This window comes from Lethenteron reissneri, chromosome 31 (assembly GCF_015708825.2).
Source record: "Lethenteron reissneri isolate LAM-NWPU_2019-01 chromosome 31, ASM1570882v1, whole genome shotgun sequence".
Taxonomy (NCBI): domain Eukaryota; kingdom Metazoa; phylum Chordata; class Hyperoartia; order Petromyzontiformes; family Petromyzontidae; genus Lethenteron; species Lethenteron reissneri.
The window spans coordinates 1,675,182-1,700,465 of NC_083809.1; the positions used below are offsets into that span (position 1 = coordinate 1,675,182).

Below are 25,284 nucleotides of genomic sequence, written 5' to 3' on the forward strand. Positions count from 1 at the left end.
CTGATTATGACAAATCTGTGTCAGCGTAACAAATCATGCCGAGAAAAGAGACAAAACGGAGAATTTTCTTTGTTATTTTTTTTATCATTGTTATTATTGTTTCATTCCATTTCACATTTACAGGACTATTACGGAACCCAGGGTAAACGAGGGTTAGGCGAAGATTATAGATTATACTGGTGCGTTTAGGGATAAAACACTTGCATCACATCAATTCATAACAAGGAGACAAATGCTTATGAGGAACATTTAAGTAATGGTAAAAATGGCATAGAATAAACAGCTAAAATAATTAAGCAGGCCTGCATAAATATATAGGAGCAACCACCATAGTCAGTTTTGTTTCAATTATTTCAAGGAAAAGTTTGTTTTTACCTGCAAAAGTACGTGAGAAATTCCACTTTGTGGGTTAAATTTTGCAAAAAAAGGACATTTTAGAGCTAATGCCTCTGAAGTCATTACAAAAATGTACATTAAAACAGAAAATACTTATAGAATCATGTACAGTAACCTAGCGTTTTGAGTTACGGTAACGTAATGCATGATCCCATAACATTTCTTTGTTGCACAATAAGATTCTATAAGATTGTATAACGCGTACAAATAATATTAAGGTACATTTGAATAAACTTTAACGATTTACTTTAGTTTCACAAATGGAATTATCACCCTCCAGTAATTTTTGGAATGATGAAAATGATGTGATTGATTTACATTATGGTGAATGGTATAGCACCACTAGTGGCTGCAAGGGAAAATGCAATTGCGGCACCACATATACAGTACCGATTAACAAATTAATTATTGCACATACATTATGCAAAGTACGTGTTGTGAGCTTAAGAATCGATATTAATCGAACGATGCATTGTTCCACCCCATTTCAATATTGTATACAATCTTATAGATAAGCAAACTAACATGAAGTACATTTTTGTAAGTGGTGAAAACATTATAACAGAAGCAATTACAGTGAAATCTGTATTAGAAGCCCTGGGTTATCGTATTTCGTGTTGGTGGAATAATAGAGCGCTTGCTTATGACAAATTAATTACCTTTTATTCCAGAATTATCGCAATTCACACGTAATGGTGTTTAAATTGCATTTATAAAAATATGATGTAAACATTTTATATATGCTGATGTCCTTTGTCATTACTCTGTCATTAAATACAATCCTGGTAAATTAAGTTGTCCACAGTGAGCAGAGACATACGATCTCGTCTTGGCTCACGAGAAGGCTGCAAAGCCATCACATTTTATATTTCACATCAATCGGGAACTTCCCTGGCCCTCAGATTTATCCAAATTTGAGCACATTGGCAATATAATCCAAGACTTCTCGATCACTGCCCCACATGCCTACATTTGGGTTTCAGAGCAGAGTATTCTTGTGAAATTAACTTTGTATTTGAAGGCTAAGTCTTTAACGACTGACGTATCTGTTAAGCAACCCATTTGGGATCTTGTATACGGATCTCACTGTATTAGCAAAAGCAGCAGAACTGCCCCTACAACATAATAAAAACAATCATACGGGACCTATACATGATTCCTTAAAAATAACTAACTAGAAAATTTGTGCAAATTAGTTGTTATACATTTTAAAGGATTCATATAGGAGGTATTTGAGCTTCCTACAGGAATCTACGGCGTATATATTTGCAAAAGTATGTCCCGTAGGATTCTTTGTTTTAAGTGAGGGTCACAATCCCGTGTCCTTATTACATCACAGAGCGTGGTTTAATTTTCTAAACGTGGGTCCATTGTGGTGAATTTAGGATGAGAATCTGGGGATAACAGTTGCTGAATGTCGGCAAAACCTTGTAGGACAAAATAAAGACTCTGTGATGCAATAATATATTGCAGTAATTGTTTTTTCTGAATTCACTGCGTCGCCTGTGTTCATTTTTTTATTCTGAGTACTGTGCAAATAACCGTATCACCTGATTTTTGCCGTGTATTCTTGGCTTGACTATTGGCGCTGCTTTGTACACAATCAAGTAAGCGCAGAGTAAATAGTATGTCGTATCCAAGCAAAGAACACGATAGACAATGATGCAGACAAGAAGCACCTAGGCGACTAAATGTCAATACCATAACGAACCTTACTCCGATTGACCTCGGCAACACAGAGGCCATGTTAATATTGCACATATAGTGGTTGTGTTGCAGGTGGAGCCCACGTTAATTTCTTAGGAACATTTTATGCGTTTCAAAAAATGTAAGACAACATACTGGAGGAATGTTTATTTCATGTAAGCCTTTCTGGAGCAAGTTATTTACATTTCTCATCAGGAGACATGATTGTTAGCAGTGATTTGTTGCTCAAATGAGCATTTAGGTGGTGGTCGTCTCCTGTTTACAGCCCTGAGCCAGTGGTGGAAATTCCACATTCCTATGGCAGGGGCGAGTATCTACAGGACAGCCACTGTTGACTTCCCCACAAAGTGGCAATCAATAATAAAAAGGGCACCATCAAAGCACAGATTTATATTTCATCATTCTAAGTGAGGTTGTACATCCTTTAAAAGTAAAAATGATAGGATTTACATTTTGGATGTCGTGGGATTATTTACCAAATTGTCACAATGTTGAGTGACACTTTTGCACTCAACATGTGGAGTTGGTTTCATGTTCAACTGAATTTTCTTTTTTATATTTTCCTTCAAGGATCCTGCATTCAGTCAGCAGTTCTAGTTGGGCAAAGAGTCTGAGCAGAAAGGTTTTCACGTTTACACATGAGCATTGACCTCTTAAGAACTGCTGAGGTAACATTTACGAACCATTTTGTGAAGCCTCATGCATTATTTTCAACAAAAAGGTCACATTCTGTTGTATATGAATACGAAATGGTGACATTTTAATTACTTTAAAGTGGAAATCACACTGTAAGTTATATTAATTTACAGCACAACCAAATGGCATTTTCACACCACTGTACTGCCAAATATGGATCGGTGCTTTGGCTGGATTTGCCTTGGGATTCGAGGCTTCACAGAAAATTAATGTAGGATTTAATCAATTGTATAATCGGAATCCGCGAGGTCTGATTAGACAAAAGGATGCCATACAACTAATGAAGTAAAGCATCGGAAATTAATGAGCTCCTCCTACAAACGAACCTCTGCAAGCACACGCCACAACGACACGATATTCAAAACCGATGACACGTAGAACCTCAGCTGAAAATTAACAGACACAGACGCAAATTAACAGACACAGACGCAAACACGCGCACACACACTCACACACCTCACACTCACGCACACTCACGCACACTCACACACACTCACGTGCAAGCATTTCATTGGGACACTCGTGCAATTGATGCCACAGCAAAATCTCATTACAATGAAACAAAGCCAGAAGAAGAAAATGTCTTGTTTTAAGTTGTAAAAACTTAAATGCTCCCCCTTACAAAGAATCACACGTGAAATTCCACGTGTGATGCTATGTGAACAAAAACTGAATTGGTGGAACTACAACCACACATGTGCAAAAATGCCAGGAGAAATCACGGGATGTGAACAATCCCAACAAATTGCATGTGGATCAAATATATCAATGCCGACTAAAAATGCACGTGCGTTCTCAACGACGTTCACACTTTTTGCCGTCAAAATTCTCTCGGATAGTCTTTCTGCATTTTGTTTCTCCTCGTGCTCCATTGGGAAAGGCCACGTGGTCCCCCCCCCCCTCTTAAATCAATTGCAACCTTCCTCAGTCGGGAGAACCACGAACAAAAGAAAATACGGTGGATGAATTCCTACACCGTGTCCTGTAAGGGAGTTCTTCATCGTGACCCAATGAGGCCCGGCTTGTTTGAGCGTTGCCGCTGATGCGGGCCGTTGCCCGCAGTTTGTAATGAGATTATTGCGTGGGGCCTGGTCGCGCTCGGAAGTGCACACGTGCGCCAGTGAAACGAATTCAGAGACAACAATTCCGGCCGTTTAAATAAAAAGTACACTGACGGTCAAATGCACCCCGTCGCTTTTAGAAACCCCTATACACAGCACACACGGTTGACCAAGCATGCATCGACAATTATGAGCAACATTAGCTTCTACTAATTAGCATTGCACAGACAAGATAAAGAAAAAAAATACAATTAATCAGGCATAAAATGTCTGGTCGCCTTAAAGTAATCTACCTGAACTTTGTCGGCGGGCATTACTTTAGAAAACGAGCGGCTTTGCCATGCAGCACGATTTACACAACCACTGAGCGAAACGTAAAATAAGTGGGGGAAAAAGCGACGTGACATCATGCAAAGAAAATGCCCAGTATCCAAAAACGTATCGACGGTAAAACATGCCCAAGGGAACCACAAGTCACAAGGATGGGGTCACCTTCACGCAACTGTCAACGAGTCTGTCGTCTATTTTACGAAGACGTTTGAGCCAGTGGCTGATAAACGTTTGTACCCATTTGACATGCTCAGAGAAATACACTTTTGGGTGTAGGCTAAGAGCATGAGCCCAATCTTATCGGTGATACAACCTCTCCCTCTAGAACCGATAAACACTGCACTGTGATTCGCAAATCGTGTGGGCAGATGGAGGGATGATAGATGTTTTTCCAGTAGGGAAACACAAATTGTCCCTTTCCATCCCTCCTCCGCACACGACCTGAAGCAATCACTTCTTCATAAGTCCCGTGCTGCGGTCATCATTTTTGGACATCAATTAAAACCAGGCAATGGGTTGGACTGGCAAAGAGATCTGTGTTAGAGTTTGTCAAATTTCCCATGCTAGATTTACCTTTGTGCAGGCGGTGACAGCATTGGCCTGTGCTTCGAGTCATAATTGAAAGTCATCGCACCTGATTGGAACTAAACAATTGTAAACCCAGATTGAGCCACTTCCATTTGGGTAAGTGAAACAAAAATCACACCCTTGTTGGAATGCTGAAGGAAATCGAATCAAATTGAATTATGCACTCAAAATCTTGCAGGATACTTAAGTAATATAAATTTCCTGCAGATATTCTTTAGGTCTTTCGGTAAAGTCACAGGTTAAAACAATACAATATACAAAAAACTACGACGTTTCAATCGCAACGCAAGTGATCGTAATCAGGAAAAGGGGGGGGGGGGGCTCCTGATGACGATCGCTTGTGTTGTGATCGAAACGTCGTAGTTTTTTGTTTATTTTATTATGATTATTTGTGAACCTATCTACGTGACTTTACCAAAAGACCCAAAGAATATGAATTCCTACAGTCACGAAAGCGTTAAGTCAAGATTGTCTACAGATGTAAAACTAAAATTCATAAACCCTCGTGAAACAAAACTCCTGTATGATTTATTTTTGTGAATATATAGGATCCTTTAATAAATCAAAACCCAGAACCCTTAGCCCATCGGGAGGACTTATGGGATTTGGTATCCTATTGCCGCCGAGGAATTCCAAATTCCTCCACGTTCCCACAGGGCTTTGCTTAACTTGGACAAAATGTTTTGTTAGAGCGGCAGCCTGCGCATAAACCTATGGCACGATTCGCTTCACTGCTGGAAACGAAAGGTGCTTTTCCTCGTCTACTGACACTTGCAAGGTCCACAAACGCTAACAAAAAAAATCCCCACACACATTTCACAAAGTAACACTTTAAACGCATCGAAGAACAACGTTTTAAAGTTACTTGTTGTGCGTTGTTGAAGTCTGACAACCTGTGCCAACTTAACATTCTTCGTTAAAAACTATTTATTTAGGAGAATGTGACGTAGCGTTTGTTTAAAATAAAAAAAAACGGGTCACATAAGGGCATATTGGACAGTCCTCTGGCAAAAAAACAACGAATCACATCCAACACTGCCTGTAAATGATGAGAAAACTCATCATCATCATCACAGCAGCATCGTGCAGGCTGGAAACAAACAGAAATAACACGCAAAGGTGTGCTGCTGCTGCTGCTGCTCACAAACAGCAGCCAGGCACGCCTTCCCAGCATGCAGTGTGCGCATGTCATGTGACCGCGACATTGCATGGACAATGCTATCAGCCTTGTCTAGACCACCAACTGAAAATAGAAAAAAAATAGCCAGACTTTTCTACATAAATACCCCATAACAATCACACAAGTCCACAAGACGGAAGCATAGCTAACATCAGTAGGTAATGAGCGCTCTGGATTTTACACTTTCTCCAGATTCTCGATGTAACGCAGTTTGAGGGAGGGCATGTGCCAAGTGTGCAAGCCGCGTTCCACACTGCCAACTCGCTCGCCAAGGGGGCTTTATGAAAGGCTGCCAGTCTTCGGGAAAGTGACCCCAACCCAGCAGTTTCAACGAGCAGGGCTAAAGCGTGCGGTGGTGGTGGGGGGGAGTGGGAAGAGACTCGTACATTCCGAGAGCGACAACAAAAAACGCTTTGTTTCAACTACTGAAGCCAGCGAGGAGTCACGACCGAACGTGTGGCCGGCCGTACGTGAACCGCACCGGCGTCACACGCGGACGATGCAAACTTGCAACAACCTTGCAACAGCCCTGCATCGGTGAATACTCGCGAGTGTCGGCAGAACGCACCTTACGAGTTTGGGTGGCGAGCCGTAATTTGTAGGGTAGGTGTCGGACGAGTTTGCCAGCCTTGTGCTGCGATTTTGAAATCATCGCTCTTGCAATACGCAGCACGCATTGCCCCTTTCACCCGTAGCGCGAGGCTGCAAAGAAGTCACTTGTGCCCACACACTCTTAGTTCTGGATTTGTGGGCATTGGCGCCCTCAGCTTTAGCTAAAGGCAGCAGACAAGCCTGACACTCGGGATTCATGCAGCAGCAGCAGCAATATTTTCCATCACCGCTTACAGTAGTTCAGATTTACTATCCACCACTGCAGTGGATAGCTCAATAAGTCGCGACTTAACAAGCACTACTTTTGATCGTTAGTGTACTCAATTATTTGTTTTACTTATTTCCTATATTTTTGAGAAATTAACTTTGCTGAAGTTGTTATTTTTTTCCAGACGTGTTACTGCGTTCATGAAATCTAATTTGTATTTTATCTCCTGAACGTAATTTACCAAAATATTACACGTTTGTATTTAACATGTATTATTCTGTTTCATTAGCTGAGAAAGTCGTCACATTGATTAAAAGTTGCTTTTACAAAACTTGACAATGAAAGTATTGTATATTAATGGTATGAAAAAACAATAATTAAGTAATGTACTTAAAAACACAATTTTATTTTGTAGCATTTTAGTAAGCTTGTATAATTGTTTACAATTTGACGTGATCTGAATTATGCTAACAACCTCGGGCTTTAAAACCATCCAGCTTAACAGAAACGAAATCAGTAGCTGCAGTTCCTTAATATATAACAAAGCAATTAAACGTGTGGATGATCAGAATTTTCAACAATAAGCGAAAAACACACTCAATGTTATTACCTACTGATTTAAGATATATTTAACCCACGTCACAATAAAACATGCACCTAATACTTTTTTCCCTTTTCAAATTATGGACTTATTTTAATTGTTGTTATTTATTTAGCATTCATGTAATTGGAGAATTTGAATATTTAATGCTCATTCAACGCACTAACCTGGACCTCTCTCATTGCATCATCTGCTCTTTTGACCGCGATGTTTTTTTTTTGTTATTTTGCCCAGAGAAGCGTCTCAATGTGCACCATCTCCGGCAGACAGATCGGTTATCTGACTGACGCTGAACATCGACACTGCGTGTTGAGTTTCGCAGCGACTGAAACATGACACGTTGGAATTGCGCGCACTGCGAGGGCATTGGCCACGTGGGAAAAGAGTGTGCCAAGTGATGCCAATCACTTTGCCCTCCATCGCGAGCATGGGCTGCAACACCTTGCTCCGATATCAACAACCCCCATGGTTCATATCGTCGTTGTCACTTGTAAAGTGCCTCGCTGTGACCCAGTCTGCCACACGAGGTGTGTTGAGTTTTACGCGATGATCTTGTCCTATGTGGGGTTATGAAATCGAAGGTGCGGCGATTCGCAGCCGATAGAACAGTTGGGTTTGGAAGAGGTTCATGAGAGATGCTGACACTTTTCTTGAGGTCAACACTAACATTAAGAGTGTAAAACTGAAAGAGGAAAATGTGTGTCATCAGCCAATATGTATAAGCACAATATATATTGTTTTATATGAAGCTTCTATGACTATAAGGGATTCATTAATGCAACATATGGCTACGTACGGTGCGAAAGAAGTTAAACATACATAACACGTGTTTTTTTGTAAGCACGTTCTAATTGTAGCGTTTTAAACTAAATGTTTAAATCCCTTTCAATGAATATTTGCAATCATCACAACCCTCTCAGATAACGGGCCAAATTACCATAAGCATGTTTTTTTTCACAGTTTTCAGTAAACGTGTCGCATTGCATATTCTCAATAACCACTGTAAATACTGTAGGATTTTTTTATTTGTTCGGTTTGCATAGGCTGGTGATCTGGTAGAGTACAGATCGTCAACGTGATCTGAAAAAGAGGAGTGTGGAGCAATACGCTGTGCCCATGAGATGTCCGCGGGTGGGCAGACAACCTGGGTTTGTTGATGCCAAGAAAAGTGTGACCATCAAGAGAAGCGACGCGACCACGAGACCTACGTGGACACCAGAGTTTCTAAGTCTTCGTCGGGTAGTCGTTTGTTTTTAAAATTGCAAATCTGTGTCGGAATGTTTTTCTTTATAATTCGATCGAACCACATCGAATGGGTACGCGTAGCCAAAGAAATGTGAGACATTTAAAAAATGTTGTTCCTTAATATATTTTGCAAAACAAACAGGCCTCATTAAGGCCACATGCAAGATGTGTGCAGCATCAGTGAAGAACACTGTTTTTACAGATGGATATTTAGATTGCGCTGGGTTTTTTTTTCTTCACTCAAAACATATCGCGAATAATATTTCTTGATCGAAGGTGGCATTTGGGTGGTGTGTTTTTTTGCTTGTTTTTAAACAACAACAACATCGACCACCGTGAAGGCAGTAACTCTGGCTGCTGCCCCGGGGTCCGGTCTCAGTACGGGCAAAACTTGGGCCGCTCAACTTTCCGAGCGGCGCACAGGGCGGCGGACGAGGAGGGCATTCCCGACGCCGCTTCGGCTGCCGGGGAGAATTGTGGGCTGTAGGCCACGTGGTGGTGGTGGTGGCTCTCGGCCCCCGGCCCGCCACGCTCAACGGTAAAACCCGCCGCCACTGTGTGAGCGGCAGCGGCCGAGGATGGGGCGAAGGGGAACGGCTTGAGGCCCGGCAGGATCAGCGGGTGCAGGGTGGGGATGTGGCACGGGTACGGAGGGTAAGGGGGCATCGCTGCCGGGGAGAAGGGCATCGGAGGCAGGGGCACGGTCGCCAGCGGCATGGCGGCTAGGGGGAGTCCGGCGGAGCTAACGGAGGTGGCGGCCGAATCAAAGCCCGCCGAGAACGTCACAGACGGATCGGGGGCTTTAGACATGTCTACACTGCGGACAGAACCAGCGGGCAGGGGGGCACATGGAGCACGGCAGAGGGGGCACAGTGGACAAAGTGGGGGGGGGGGAGGACGATAACAATGGAATTGAAGGTAAAAGGATGAAATGATACAAATAACACGAAATTAAAGTTGTAGTAGAAACAATAAAGGAAAGTGTGGGGTGGAAAATGTTGACAAGGGATAGTGTTTTTGGCAAGGGTTCAGGGGAGTGCTGACACATAAGGGTAGGGTCAGGGTACGGGGAAAATGTGATTTGGGAGCAAGAGAGGGAGACAAGTCACAATGTTAGAACTGAGAAAAAAAAACACTGGTAATAAAAGTTAATTTGTGAAAATTCTCCGGAGAGATTCTCGGGATTTTTTTGTTTGACAATTGGATTTGCAAGAAAAAGAAACAAGGGACAGTGTTACAGGAGACTCTGATATCCGCACTGTGGGTAAGCCGCATTCCCAAGTTCACCACCCTCTCAATCGCCGCTGCTATTTTGCGTAAATGCTGCGGCTCAATCTGATCGCGTGACATGCGCAGACATAAAAATCCCCCGAACAGCCTCACGCACCGCAAGGGCAAGTGCTGTTTCTTAACGAGCGCACGTTAACGTGAAGCCACGATGGGGCAGTGCGGGCAGCGATACGCCCAGTTTGCATTCATCTCTCCAATTCGGATGTTTTCATATTCCACGAGCTGCTCGCGTGTGAGACCCACTCGACTTCGGGGAAGGCCCCAACAGATTCAGATACAAGTTGCCACCGATGTTAACCATGACCAGGAATCCAACGCAGGCTCGGAGCGCAGTGTGCAACACCACTGCACAAGCACAACCAACCCCTTTTCCCACAGGCGCACGTACACCCGCAGCCCAGCACAATTCACAACGTGTACACCCGCCCGAACCACTGTGGATAGCAGAGCCTCCGGTGCGCGTACGTATAGCTGCTCACTAGATATCGTATTGCTTTAACACGTGTATTTCGATACGTTGACGTACCACATTCAATGTCATTTGTGCATCGGACGCATTTGACCACACCGCAGTTTGGCCGGAGCCTCGGATTGGTGATCAAATCGTATTCTTCACCGGGTTTTTCAAAGCAAAATAATAATAAAAAAAATGCTGGAGCAAGATAGGAGGATTAAGATGGCAGTTAACTTTAATAATTAACCAGTTGCAATGTTTGAACTAAGCCCACTAATTAAAAAGCTCTGGTTCAGGTTAAGTTTATCTCTTTCATTTGTTCTGTAAATTTGTCTGAAGGAGAAGCAGCCGTTTGTAATAAGATGGTCACGTGGCAAGCGTCGCTCTCCGATGCGTTTTCGGGTTGTGCCGCATGTCGTTCGGCACGTTGTCCGACGTTTCGCTCCACACGCTGGAAGCCATTCAGTTCCTGAAATACGTTCCCAACAGGTGCAGCAAAACGTCGGACATCATGGAACGCAACATGCGGTGCAACATGAAGCCACATCCGAGAGCTCTGGGGGATGTGTGATGACTACGCTCGTTGTGAGGTGATTTATTTTCATGAGATCGAGTCGTTTTGTGGGGCATCTTGTTTTAAATGCCCTTTACCAACTTCACCCCCCGTCTCCCCTGTTCAATACACGATGCAACAAAACTAAACAAAATTAATACTTAAAGCTGTCGACAAATGTGAATGTTATAGAATATCTTAGATGATGATGTAAGTGGGGAGGTGAAAGGGCCGATTTTGAGAGGATCGCCTTTATAAACAATAAAAATGTTTTTTTTTTATGAGCAAATGTAAATAACTCTGGAAATGTTATGAAATGAAAGCACAATTGGCGGTTCGAAGAATTGGCAAATGTAGGTGAATTTTTAGGGTCATATAAGATTCACGTTCAATTGAAATGCCATTGGGATTGTCATGACCACACGTTGATTGCGAGCCTTCTCTTTAAGTGTGACCGGTGAATGCACCGCACACATGGGCACGTTGTTCAACGGTCTCGAGTGAGAGACTGAAGTAGACCGCTCTCCCAACAAACTCTCTGGAGCAGTGGCTCTTTACTTTGCACCCCCTGGGCGTGCGAGATGCCCTTTCTGGAGGTGCGAGACATGGCCAGATGTTTTTAGAAGGCAAATCATCGAAACACAAATTAGGCACGGGCACGTTCAGCACAACTACTGTTGTTTAATCAAACCCATTGCGTTCATTAACATTATTTTAAAAATTACGATCGAGAACCAGACGGGGTGCGAGGCTGCAGTCAAGGTGAACAACCACTGCTCTAGAACACGGCCACTTCGCCGCGAGTTGTTTGGGTTGCCGCCGGGAGCCGCGGTCCGGGCTCAGGCGTCTGCGCGCCGAGCCCGGCAGAGGGAGCCTGGACTCGCACTGCCAGGTGGCAGTGTGACCACCAACTCGACAGGACTGTTGGATCACACTCCACCGGGCGAATGCACGGGCCGTCTGGCCAGAAAGCCCCACATTAAGTATACCTTGGCATTTTGGAAAAGGGAAATTTAGCACAAACTCTTATGAACTCTTCACTTTTTTGTTCGGCAATCCATAACACCGCATTGCATGCTTTTAACAATTATTCGTGAACAGTTATACGGGGCACTGTTTTGATCACGCAGTCGCATTGTTGAAGGAGTTAGTTGACTGGCAAAGGTGAAACGGGGCACGTGTGGAGTTGGGGGAATGTTTTATGATGATGATGATCATGATTTCGATAAACTTTCCTGGAACCTGTTGCTCAGGTACAGATTATCTCTCAAGATTGGCCACAGTTATGAGAAGCAACAAAACCTCATCATCTGATCATTAAACTCCAGCCTTGGTTCAATAAATAGTCATCACAGGAAGCACTTCTTGTGATTTGGACTGGGACGAAGGGTGTACATGACACGATGCTTTATGGAACTTCACTGTTCCATAAAAAAAATGTTTTACCAATATCGAAAAAAATCACACATACACGTTGCAATCTGTGAGGCTACTACTACTCCCATTTCTATTGCAGTAGGGTTATGATTGTCGTGATCGCTGCCGCCCCCCCCCCCATTCATAAACACCCCCCCCGCCCCCCTGCCAAACCTCGACTCTCCACTCCGTGGACTCCCCTGCCGAGTGACGTGTCAGACCTCTCAAGTCAGAAGACGAATCATGGACAGAAGCGGACATTGGGGGATGCGATGTTGAGTCCTGGCAGCGTGAGACTGCCGCGAGTACGTGTAGCGTCACCATGCAAATGATGACATGCATCGAGTGTTTTGTTGTTCATGCTGCTATCCAGTTTGTCTTTAAATCACGGTGCAATTTCTGTGTTTGACCCACAGCAACAACAATAAGAATACAGATTAAACCCGCCACCACCACCACCTACCGGGTGGCACGAGATTGACCGTCGATGGCACGGGGACGATCGTTACATAACATTCGTCTGTAATGCGTCAATGGCTCCCATGCTAGAGGAGGAGTGGGGGGAGGGGGGTACCGATCGCCACAAGCGCCTAAAGATTTGAGAGGTCCGATTCGTGCCCTTGCCTGCGAGTTCCCGCACCGCCCCACCAAACCAACCACCCCCCGCGACTGCCACGGCTCACAGGACGTAGAGGGTACGCCGGGGCGGGGTGGGAGCCGCCCACCTGATGCCGGAGAGATAATGCGCCAGTCCTGTGGTGGGGCTGGACACATGCTGCTGCTGCTGGTGCTGCTGCTGGTGCTGCTGTTGGTGGTGCTGGTGGTGCTGCTGGTGGTGCTGCTGGTGGTGCTGCTGGTGCTGGTGGTGCTGCTGGTGGTGGTGCTGCTGCTGCTGATGGTGCTGGTGATGATGATGATGATGATGTGCGTGCGCGTGGTCGCTCTGGATCACCAGCGCATGGCTATGACAGGGGGCCGAGGCGGTGGGAATGAGCAGCGTGGGATCCTGCGGCTCGTATGGCGGCAGCGGCGGCGGCAGCGGCGGTGGCGCCGCTATCGGCGGTGCCTGGGCTGCTGACGAGGGCGGTGGGAATTTCATGTGAGCGGGCACGGGCTCTCGCAGCTCATTAATCTTGCTGTGGCCCTGTCTGCCGATTACAAATTCCCGGTTAGCTGCAGGGGCACAGGATAACTGCCTTATGGACAATGCACTTCAAGCACACATTCCATCACACGTTAATGTTAATGCACAAGCAGCAGTGACGGCGCGGGGAATAGTGAGGGAGGAGGGTCGGTGCGAGGAGGGGCAGGTGTAGCGGTGATTGCCGTGGCTCTCCGGCGTGCCGTCAGGTTGTACCGCTGCGTTGTTCGCTGTGACGCCCCACGTGTTCGCTCCACGTGCTGGAGGCTTCGCCAGAAACGAACAACGCACGGCGGGACAACCCGAAAACGCATCGGAGAGCTGTACAGCGCAACTGCGAAAGCCTGCGCAGTTGCTTGCTGATAATGTGAGATCGCCGAGTGACGGCGTGTGGCCAGGGTGCGAGCAGGCACGGCATGACACTCAAGGTCGTAGGCATATAACGACGCGTCGATTCATCGATTAACACACACGATGCATGCATTGAGGAGCGTGCGTAAGAACTGATTAGGTTTTACTTGTGTAGCGTGGAGTGCCAGCGCAGCGTTGGGCGCCCTGGGCTATGAACACCGGCGACTCGAGATCGATTTCCAGCCACGGCAAACGACAACGGCGAAGTAATACCTGAACCAGTTCCTGGAAACCGCCTTCACCAACTTGCACTGACCAGCGTGGTGAAGTTTGACAAACAACTCCCGTCACTCAGACAGCTTGGAGAGAGAGGGCTTAATCCAGCAGTGGATTGACAAAGGGCTGTAAAATTAATTCGTTGATGTGATATTTTACAACTAGATCACGCGAACCCTGAAGGCACCGCAATGTAAAAAAAAAATGAATAAATTTCACTTAGAAAAATTAATTATATAATCACATCGCAACTCTGATTAGTGACAATACATCGAACTGTAGCCGGAGGAGGGGAGTTAATCGTTATATACCTCGCGGATGGCATGCCCCTGTCGTCTGTAGGCTGTCTGCTGATTGCTAACAGGCTGTGAATGAGCACGCTCGGCGCTGGGACTATTTAATCCGCGATCAGTCAGTGCGCTGTCAGAGAATCATTTCAAAAGGGGAAGATTTTGTAGGGAAAGGGGAGTGCCTTGGTTCAAAAGTATTATAGATGGGGCACCTGCCTGAGCTCAAGAGCATGCTCCGTCGTCGCTGCATACAAGACAACGTCACAAAGTTTAGTGGGTTCTTTTGTGCGGTTGTTTTGTGCACGTCATGTGAACTAAACCGGGTGAGAGATCATTGCGATAACGTCGTCCTTTCTTTGCAAGGGAGACCTGGGATGGCAGCAAATAAAACTGTGTGCAAGCGGCGGCGGCGGCGGCGGCGGAAGAAGGTTCATTGAAATAAAAGTAAAAACGTTCTTGTCAACCGAAATCAATGTGCGCGCAGACACGCCGCAAAAACATTTCACCGACTGAGCAGAGAGCAGCACAAACAACAAGATGGGAAAATGGAGCACGGGGTTCGGACTGAGATGCTAACGCAATGTGATGCGGGGTGAGAGGCAATCATAAACACGAAACTCCTTCACTGCCCAGCCGCACACGCAACTCTTTCTCACACCGTCGCTCTGGAGGAACGCGCGGCGTTGTATTTATTTAACGATTTAGTAATTTTATCAAAATATATTTTGTAACCGCCCATCTAATTATTTGTTGCTCATTGATTTTTGTCGTCATCATCATCATCATCACCACCACAAATAGATTATTTATAAATATACAGTAACGTTTCAAAACAAATGCTAGTCTTACACACGAAACCAAACAAGCAAAATGTGAATTATTATTCTATATATCCCAACAGGCACTAATGGGTCGTAATTTCTTAAATGTCTACCTTCATACGCATGCCTTCATACAGACTCGTATCTGTTGCACGATAGCTTCGTGCAATGCGGATGACCATGAATAGTTATTTATATTTCATTCTATTCTATTCTTGCGTCTGATAACCTAACACGATCGGGGGCTGCATGCCACTGTCGAGGTCTGCTGGCCACGACTTCAGGAGAGAGACTCCGTGTGGTGTTGCTGTTCCCCCTCCTTCCTTGACGGTGGATTTGTTCTGCGGTCCACAGTGCGGGTTTCATGGCCACAGTCGCACTGCGCCTTGTGTTTAAATGATTTATTTTAAATAATATACAGTCATTCCTGGAACAATAACCCGCGCAGGAAACAGAGACACTCACCGACCTGCCTGGGCTCGAATGAGTCCCATCAACCACCTGACCTGGATAAATCACGGCTCATGATGCTGATATTTGTCCTGTTTGCTTTGTAGCAGCTGTCCTTGTGTGGCTAAGTGAGTGCCCGCTTAATGGTTGAGGGGTTAAACAATTGATGGCGAGATAGAGTGGACGACAAAGAGAGAGAGAGAGAGAGAGGAAGGGAGCAAGAAACGCAAGCGGAGGATGGAGAGTGTGAGCACGTGACGGAGGCTGGGCGTGCGGTGGATGAGAGAGTGAGAGAGCGGTGAATGAAAGAGTGAAAAAGTGATGGAAGAGGGCGAATGACTCCAAGAGCCAGCAAGAGATGAAGAGCGGTGGGTGAGCGAGAGACAGAGCGGATGACTGAGAGAGTTAGCGAACAACACAGCAAGAGATATGGAGAACGACAGAGCGACAAGAGCAAGAGAATGAGTACAAGAGAGATTGAGAGAGAGTGGGTGAGCGAGAGACAGAGAGACTGAGAGAGGGAGGGAGGGCGAGCGAGTTAGGCTGTAGATCATTCCAGAAGGGAGGGCAGGCGGGCACGACACATGTGATCACTCCCGATGTGCGGCCAACGTGGCGGAAAGTAAAGAGATGGGCGCTCGCGGCTAAACAGCAGCACACAACAAAGGCCTGTGCACAGAGGACATTGCGTGGGCTCTCCGCTCACTCTCTGCCTCTCTATCGCGCATTTGAGCAAAAATTACCAGACGAAAGAATACGGGAAGGTCAGCTAGAAACATCCATTAATTATTCATACATGTGTTAATTTTAGGCCCTCCAACGCTGTAACGTATTTGTATTTAAAGACAGGTTCCCTCAGTGACAGTGTTGCATCGAGCAGAACGTATCTGGCGATTGGACGCGCTGCGGCTTGCTGATGAGTGCTAAGAGCTTGAAGCCTGTGCAAGTGTTTCGTGGAGCTGTTCGCTGCGAACTGGTCAGCTCTAGGGCACTGGCGTGCGCTCAGCACACAGACACACACACCGCTCAACACACACACACACAGACACACACACACACACAGACACACACACACAGACACACACACACAGACACACACACACAGACACACCGCTCAACACACACACACAGACACACACACACCACTCAGCACACACACACACCACTCAGCACACACACACACCACTCAGCACACACACACACACAGACACACACCACTCAGCACCCACACACACACAGACACACACAGACACACACACACACACCACTCAGCACACACACACACACAGACACACACACAGACACACACACACAGACACACACACACACACAGACACACACACACACCACTCAGCACACACACACAGACACACACAGACACACACACACCACTCAGCACACACACACAGACACACACACACAGACACACACACAACACAGCACACACACACACAGACACACACACAGACACACAGACACACACACACACCACTCAGCACACACACACAGACACACACACAGACACACACACAGACACACACACACACACCACTCAGCACACACACGCAGACACACACAGACACACACACAGACACACACACACCACTCAGCACACACACACAGACACAGACACACACACACACACCGCTCAGCCCACACACACACCACTCAGCACACACACACACCGCTCAACACACACACCGCTCAGCCCACACACACACAGACACACAACAACAACCGCCATTCGCCACTAAGTGGCGGTGACGTCACCACGATGCTTGTGCCAGGCCAAGTGCACCTTGAGGCCACGTGAAGTGTCGAAAGCCCGCTGGCAGGAGGTCACGGGGCAGACCCAGCAGGTGCCACGGGTCGACTGACCGAGATGACCGAGATGACTGGCTGATGCACCACCTGTGCCCCCTACTGTGCCGACTTGCTGTGCTTTAGCCACCCGGCGCTCCGCTCGTTGTTGTGAGCGTCGCTCCTCCGCCCTCCGTTGTTGTTGGAGGGCGACTGCCTCCAACTGCCCAGTAGCGTCCTTCACGAGCCTCCTCCACTGAGGCCGATCTTGACACCGCTGGTACCAGTCATCGGCAAGTCCACTCAGCTCCACGTCCTCCTGTACCACATCACTCCATCTCTTCTCCAGCCCGTGCCGCGCCCGTCTAGCCCCCTCGATCCGGCCGAACAAAAGCTGTTTAGGCATGCGGTGGCTGGGCATGCGGGCTACATGACCCAGCCAACGCAGCCTTGCCTGCCGGAGGAGCTCACTGATGGGACTTTGCCCAGATCTTTCAAGGATTTGTGAGCTCCTCACACAATCCAGCCTGGTTAAACCCAGGATGGATCGTAGGCAGGCCAGCCTAAATGTTTCCAACCGGCGAAGATGCTCCACCAGGGGGGTCCACGTCTCGCAAGCGTAGAGAAGGGAGGGAATGACCGTGGCCGAGAAGACCTGAAGCTTCGTGCGGAGCGACAGACCAGGTAGCTTCCACACAGCGTTACGCAACCGATGAAAAGATATTGCCGCTCGACTGATTCGGAGTGAGACCTCTGCTGATAGACTGGAGCCGGTCATAAGCACACTGCCCAGGTATGGGAAACTCTCCACTCTCTCCACAACTGCCCCATCACCAATTGGGAGTTGTGGGGGTGGAGTGTCCGATGGTACAAAATACCCAGGCAGGTGCTTAGTTTTGGTGGGGCTGATGGTAAGGCCCCACCTCTTGGTGGCACGCTCCAGTCTCAGCAGCAGCGTCTCCAACTCCTCTTCTGAATGAGCAGCTATTACCAAATCATCGGCATACATAACGTGGTTGACAAATAGGGAGCCATCCCTTGATCGCACCCGGGCGTCGATCAGCCTCCCATTATATCTGTACCAAATGGAAATTCCTCCGGTACAGCTATTGAAGGCTTCACGAACTACGCGGTCAAAATAGATGTTAAATAATGTGGGAGCCAGAGGACATCCCTGTCGCACCCCAAGGTGTACAGGGAAAGGCTCCGACTCCCGGCCACGTAGTTTTACCCGGGCCCGCTCACCATCATGAAGGTCCTTAATGATCGTGAGCAGAGGGTCAGGGACTCCGAAAGCACGAAGAACAACCCAGAGCCCAGTCCTACTGATGGTATCATAGGCCTTGACCAGGTCAATAAAGCAGAGATGTAGGTCTTTTTGGAATTCCCTACACCTCTGCTGTAGCAGACGGACAGAAAATATGGCATCTGTGCAGGACCGCCCTTTCCTGAAACCGCATTGGGGCTCCGCAAGCCTCTCCTCAGCGTGCCTAGCAAGGCGATGTTGAATAATCCTTGCCAGGACCTTACCCGGCACACTGAGGAGTGAGATGCCCCTGTAGTTGTTACAGTCGGTACGGTCCCCCTTCTTAAAGAGGGGAACCACCAGGGCATCCTTCCAGTCCTGCGGAACCCGTCCAGTGGTCCAGACTGTTGTTATGATGTCATATAGGGCAGTCTGTGCACAAACGCCACCCTCCCTCAGCATTTCGCTTGGGAGATCATCTCTGCCCGATGCCTTCCCTGGTCTCAGACTCCGGATCGCCCTCAGTACTTCCTCAACAGCTGGCACCTCAGCCAGCCACTCACAGGGGGTGACCTCTTCCAATATTTGAGGCACCGCAGCCTCACCAGGGTTGTCACCACTTTGTGCCATGATGTTTTCCTGGCTGAGAGAATTTCCCTCCCCCAGGACTTCACAGAAATGCTCAGCAAATCTGCAAACCTGTTCCTGGGGGTCGGAGATTGGATCACCGTTTTTTCCTCTAATGATGGTAATAGGTGTGGCGCTGCAGGTTACTTTTTTGATGGAGTTAAATAGTGATTTGTGATCACGGGCCACTGAGGCAGACTCCATCTCCTCAGCAACCCGCGACCACCACCCATCCTTACAGCGCCTTACGGCTCTCCGAACTTCCGAGCGAAGGCTGCGGTAAACCTCCTCATTCTCTGACGTGGGATGCTGTAGGCGATGAGAGTGGGCCTGACGCTTTTTCTCAATTAACCTGAACACCTCCTCTGTCAGCCAGGGTTTCTGGGGAGGTCTGGACCGCGTACCCAAAGCAGCCATTGCAGCTGCATGAGTCACAGTCTTAAACCTCGCCCATTTCCCCTCGACATCAGGTGGAGTGGGGGACGATGCCAACCCCAGCTGCAAGCGATGATGAAATTCTCGCTTGCAACTTTCATCAGCTAACTGAGACCAGGCCACTTTGGGTTGGAATGGGATCCTGGGTGTACACCCACCACCAGAGTGGAAGAAAGGCAGGCGCATCTTACAGATGACTAGTCCTCGCCTCTGGTTGATGGGAAGGCGAGCCCAAAGTATCCTGGGGCTTACAGCTTCCCACACCTCACCGCCACGCTCCCATGCCCCCTTCATTCTTTTGTTCAGAAGAAGAGCCACACCCTGTTGTTTGGCAGTCTCCTGCCCCGAGTAGAGGACTGTCCACCCCTCATGGTGGCAGGAGCCAGAACCGGTCCACCGGACCTCCTGAATGCCACAGAGATCCAGGCGGTACCGGTCCAGCTCCCGACAGAGGAGTGGCAGCCTCTCCTCCGCAGTGAGCGTTCGAACATTCCACGTGGCCATCCGCAATGGTTTTTTGTTGTTTCTGGAGGAGCCCCGAGGGTGAAAATTCAATCTCCTGGCTCCGCCAAATGGGGTTTGGCCAGGAGACGTCATACACACACACACAGACACACACACACCACTCAGCACACACAGACACACACACACAGACACACACAGACACACACACACACAAACGCTCAGCCCACACACACACACAGACACACACACACACAGACACACACACACACCACTCAGCACACACACATCGCTCAACACACACACACCGCTCAACACACACACACACCGCTCAGCCCACACACACACACACCGCTCAGCCCACACACACCCACCGCTCAGCCCACACACACACACACACAGACACACACACACACAGACACACACACACCGCTCAGCCCACACACACACACCGCTCAGCCCACACACACACAGACACACACACACACAGACACACACACACACCGCTCAGCCCACACACACACAGACACACACACACACACAGACACACACACACACCACTCACAGAATGCTCCCCCACGGTAGATGTTGCGCACAATTTTTGAAAATCGAAATTAACTTGCATGTGCCCCTCGAATTTGAATTCACTAAGAGGCAGGACCTCAGATGACCCGTCGTCTCGGTAAAAAGAGGCTATCGCAAATTGACGGCACCGTTTTGTAAACGATGAATGAGCGGCCTCTGATTGCCACCACTGGGCTAAGTGCTCTGCATGTTACGGATCAATTAACTTGATTAAAATCGGTTCTTGAGCTGACAAACACTTGCATCGAATTCACCTGTAACAATCAGTTATTTACAATTACTGCAAATAATCTGCCACTGAGGCTAATTGGGGCAATAGCAAGTGTGAAAATGAGACAGAGCAAACGATAAACAATACAAATTGTTGGCAAACATCAGAGAAAAATAATGGGATAATGGGCATGAATTGTGACAATTCGTCAAATCACTTGGCGGGGCGTGAGAGTGCGAACATTCCATGCTCACCAAACAACTACACCGCACAATGCAAAGTACAGCAACACAAATACACCGATGCACACACCCACACAAGCATGCACACACGGCGACAAGACAATTATTCAACGTGTTCACGCGTCGGGATACCAGGACACTGGCATTGCCTCGTGGCCTGGCAGGGGTGGGACGCGGGAGACGGAGGAGCCGTCAAGGGTGGCCGCAGCAACTCACATCATGGGGAAAGCCGAGTTCATGAGCACTTGTCTCGGCAGCGGCATCCACACTTGCTGCGGGGGTCAGAGGGCGCGGGGAAGAGCAACGCTCGCGTTAGGGCGCCCGCTGCAAGGGAAGGGCAGTGGCCTCCAGTGCCCGGAGTTTCAGAGACACACGCACGCGGCCGCTCTTAGCCCCGTGTGGCTTCGATACGGCATCTCGTATACTGAGAAAATAAACCACGACTATATTTTGTTAGCAGGTAAGGCCACAACTGAGATATATAGCAATTGTTTTTAGAAGCGACCTGGCTCTCACAAATGATAGCTCAACAAAGTAGCTGTCACTTTAACACGTAGCAGGCTTTCGCGACCAATATTATTCATAATCAACGTTTTTGGGTTAGATCGCGCTATTTATAAATGTGGCGTAACCCTTCACCACCCGACACGGCCAATCAGCAGAAAAAGTGTCACGTTGACTAAAGACAAATAGTTAACTGCTTTAGCCCACCGGTGTGTTGAAGCGTGAATCCACAACATTTACAATTTTTGAGTATGACGTTTCACTGGTAATTGCATCCAGCATCATCGGGCAATTCTCCAGAATGGTGAGGCTCTGCTCTTGCTCTCGGTCTTAAATAGTGGCTTGTCGCATGTAAATGTATAGCAGCCAAATACTCTAAACACGTTTCTAAATGTGGAGGGGAAAACCGGAGGACCCGGAGAAAAATCTGCTACGACCAAGAATAGGCTTGACTATTTCTGGCAATAACACAGGAGGTGTTAAGTGTTCAAACACGAAACAGATACACCTCCTATTGCAAGGCATCATGCCTGCATCAACCACACGTACTTGTGGCAAAACATGCACACAAGCATGATGTGTCGCCTTTTAGCGTTCTCTGGTCCAACAGCGGTGAGACAAAGTCAAAGAGAAGGCTGCCTCAGTTTCAAAGACAATGCAGATATTATCAGAGCATATTTGTGAGCATGTTTTTGCCACAAGTACGTGCAGACTCGATTCCTTGCAATATGAGATATCTGTTTTGTGTAAGAACATCTTAACACCACCTGTTTTATTGCCAGAAAGGGTAAAACCTATTATTTTGTCATAATTTTAATACTGCTAAAAAGGTATACTCCTCGGGAATCGAATATCTTTTTGAGTGTTGGTTGCATGTGTAGAGTCAGTTTATGGCGCTATTGTTACACCTCGTGCGTAGTGGACTTTTTAGGGGTGCTCTTGATTCTCTACCACATGAAGCCGCTCATGAATGAAGAGTTGTTGGGGGAATAAGTGTGGCTGCCTTTCCTGGATAAACAATTGGCCTCGGTATTATGTAACTGCAGTGTACATGCTGCAGTGTGTGTAATGGTGATGGTGTTCACATTCAGTCATCTAGCGTAACAACCGGGCTACGTCAACAGATCAACAAATGGAAATGTATTTTACTGACGGAACATGAATTGTGCAAAGAGGAAAAACAATTCCTACTGCGTTAGAATTCGACCTGCTATTCACTGTGCAGAGTCTACGCATGCAGTGTATCTACAAAGACAAAGACACCCCATATAGACTTAAAGAGACCGTTGGGGCAAGTGCTGTTAGCGATCACCTATGAAGGCCAGCACGGCACACGAGGGGGTGAGTGGTCAGCACCACGCCGCATCAGGTACTCATTTGAGGCTGAGTCTACCTAGGGGAGGCCCAGAACCGGTTCAGATCATCGTCACCGGTGTTGGCTGTGAGCGGGAATCGAACTCGGGTTGCCGGGTTCGTAGCGCAGGGCGCTGACCACTACACGACCGCTACCCACGCGCACAAACACATTTGAACAATGCACACATGATGTGTAATTGCTCAGCATGCCTTGTTTAACCACCCCTACCCCTAATATTCTGATTAAGCCTGCACACGCTGAAAGCCACATTAGTTCAGCGAGCCGAATAAATGTCATTTGGTAAGCCCTGAGCGTTTGGTCGTTAGCGCTTTATTGTAAGCGGCATTATATTTTGATGGAACAGTTTCGATTCGCCAAAGTTCGCTCAAGTTCCTGTGGAGATGCGCTTCGTGCGAGGTTTGCGAGATTTGGGAACGCGCCGCTGAGCAGCGAGTCCCCTGCGGTGACGGACTACCTTGCAAGACTTTGTTTGAACAGTTTAGGGGCCGTCCATAAATGACGTCACGCGATTTTTTACGATTTTTGACCCCCCCCCCCTTCGTCACACGGCGTCACAAAAAGTCAGACCCCCTCTCCCTCAAATATGACGTCACAAAAACTCTGCCCCCCCAAATAAAACATGCTTTAAATCGCTTTAAACTATTGTCATTGTAGTGCGTATTTAATGTGGCGCTGCACTCTGATGTTGTAGGAGAAAACATTTATTTAAAAGTCTATTTAACTAAGTAGAACGTGTTGTCTATATTTATTTAAAGTTGCGCATTTGATGTGACGTCACATTTCTCAAACCCCCCCCCTCCCTCGTCACACATCCACTGGAACAAACTCCCACTGCACATAAAACAACATCATCTTCACTCACCTGCTGCTGTTCCTCTCTTAAACCAACCCATCATCTCTTAAGACAACCCATCTCGTCTCCCTAGCCCAGGGGTAGGCAACCGAAATAACAAAAACAGCCATTCGTTTCGAAATCTGTGGAAAAACAACCCTCAATATTTCAAGAGCAGCAATGCACCACTACCCCTGTCACTACCCCTATCACTACCCCTACCCCTGTCACTACCCCAACCCCCATCACTACCCCAACCCCTATCACTACCCCAACCCCCATCACTACCCCAACCCCTATCACTACCCCTATCACTACCACAACCCCTATCACTACCCCAACCCCTCAACCACTCCCAGCTGTTCCGATAACTGTCACAATAACTACACCATCCCTCGAAAGAACTCCGCTCTTAGTCTCAACCTCTATCATCTTACGTACTATTTAATAATTGCTGTAAAGAGCCTTGGAGTAAGGCGCTATATCAACCTATATAAGTAAAATATCCATGTGCGCTGGTTTAACGTCTTCTCCATATACGGCTGATGCTGTTGTTGAGCAACAGCTATAATTTTACGTTGGACTGGTTGAGGCAGGGAATTGCGTTAGGAGTAGCAGGGTGGGTGATTTACTATAACAAAGGTTTTTTTGGGTTAGATCGCGTAAGTGTCAATGTGTCGTTAACCCGCCACCAGCCGACACAGCCAACCAGAATCGTCCGATGATGCTGGATATAATTACCAGCGAAGCGTCATACTCAAATTGTAAATGTTGTTGATTTCCTCTCCATAACACGGGTGGGCTGAAGCAGTAACGACTTGTCACGTGTTGTTTATGTGACAAACCTTACTGGTTGGCTGTGTCGGGTGGTGGCGGGTTGACGACACGTTTATACATACGCGACCTAACCCAACAAAAACTTTACTATGAATAATATTGGTCGAGAAAGCCTACCACGTGTCAGAGTGATTCACTGGGGTGGTGACTCCTGCTTCGTATTTGTGAATGGGGCATTGAGTAGTTCTACGGCCCACAGTCTATTCTGGGTCAGCGCGGTCTCGGCACAATGCCGGAGATTTTAAAAATGTTTCCATTTGTGTATCAAGTATCCACATAACTATTAGGTGGTCTTCATTCATCAGCGGTCAGTGACTCGGTGTATGACTCAGTGTCCACGTGACCGCAAGCATGGTCATCGAGTCAATGTGAACAGTTACTTTGCAGCGCATCTCGTGTGCTTTTAAAATATTTTTTAAACGATAAACTATTTTTCTTTCACCAGGTAAGGCCTTAACG

At 47.2% G+C, this 25,284-nt stretch overlaps 1 protein-coding gene across 1 annotated transcript in view; it reads right to left on the reverse strand.

The window, feature by feature from the left end:
• Positions 1–12,565: 12,565 nt before the first annotated feature.
• LOC133349832 (poly(rC)-binding protein 3-like) overlaps positions 12,566–25,284 on the reverse strand; it is a 40,495-nt gene continuing 27,776 nt past the window's right edge. Inside the window, exons 10-11 of the mRNA XM_061563636.1 lie at positions 21,491–21,546; positions 12,566–13,485 (exon numbers count right to left, since the gene is read on the reverse strand). Of these exons, the coding sequence (XP_061419620.1) occupies positions 13,017–13,485; positions 21,491–21,546 (525 nt within the window). The 3' untranslated portion in view covers positions 12,566–13,016. The remainder of the gene's footprint in view (positions 13,486–21,490; positions 21,547–25,284) is intronic.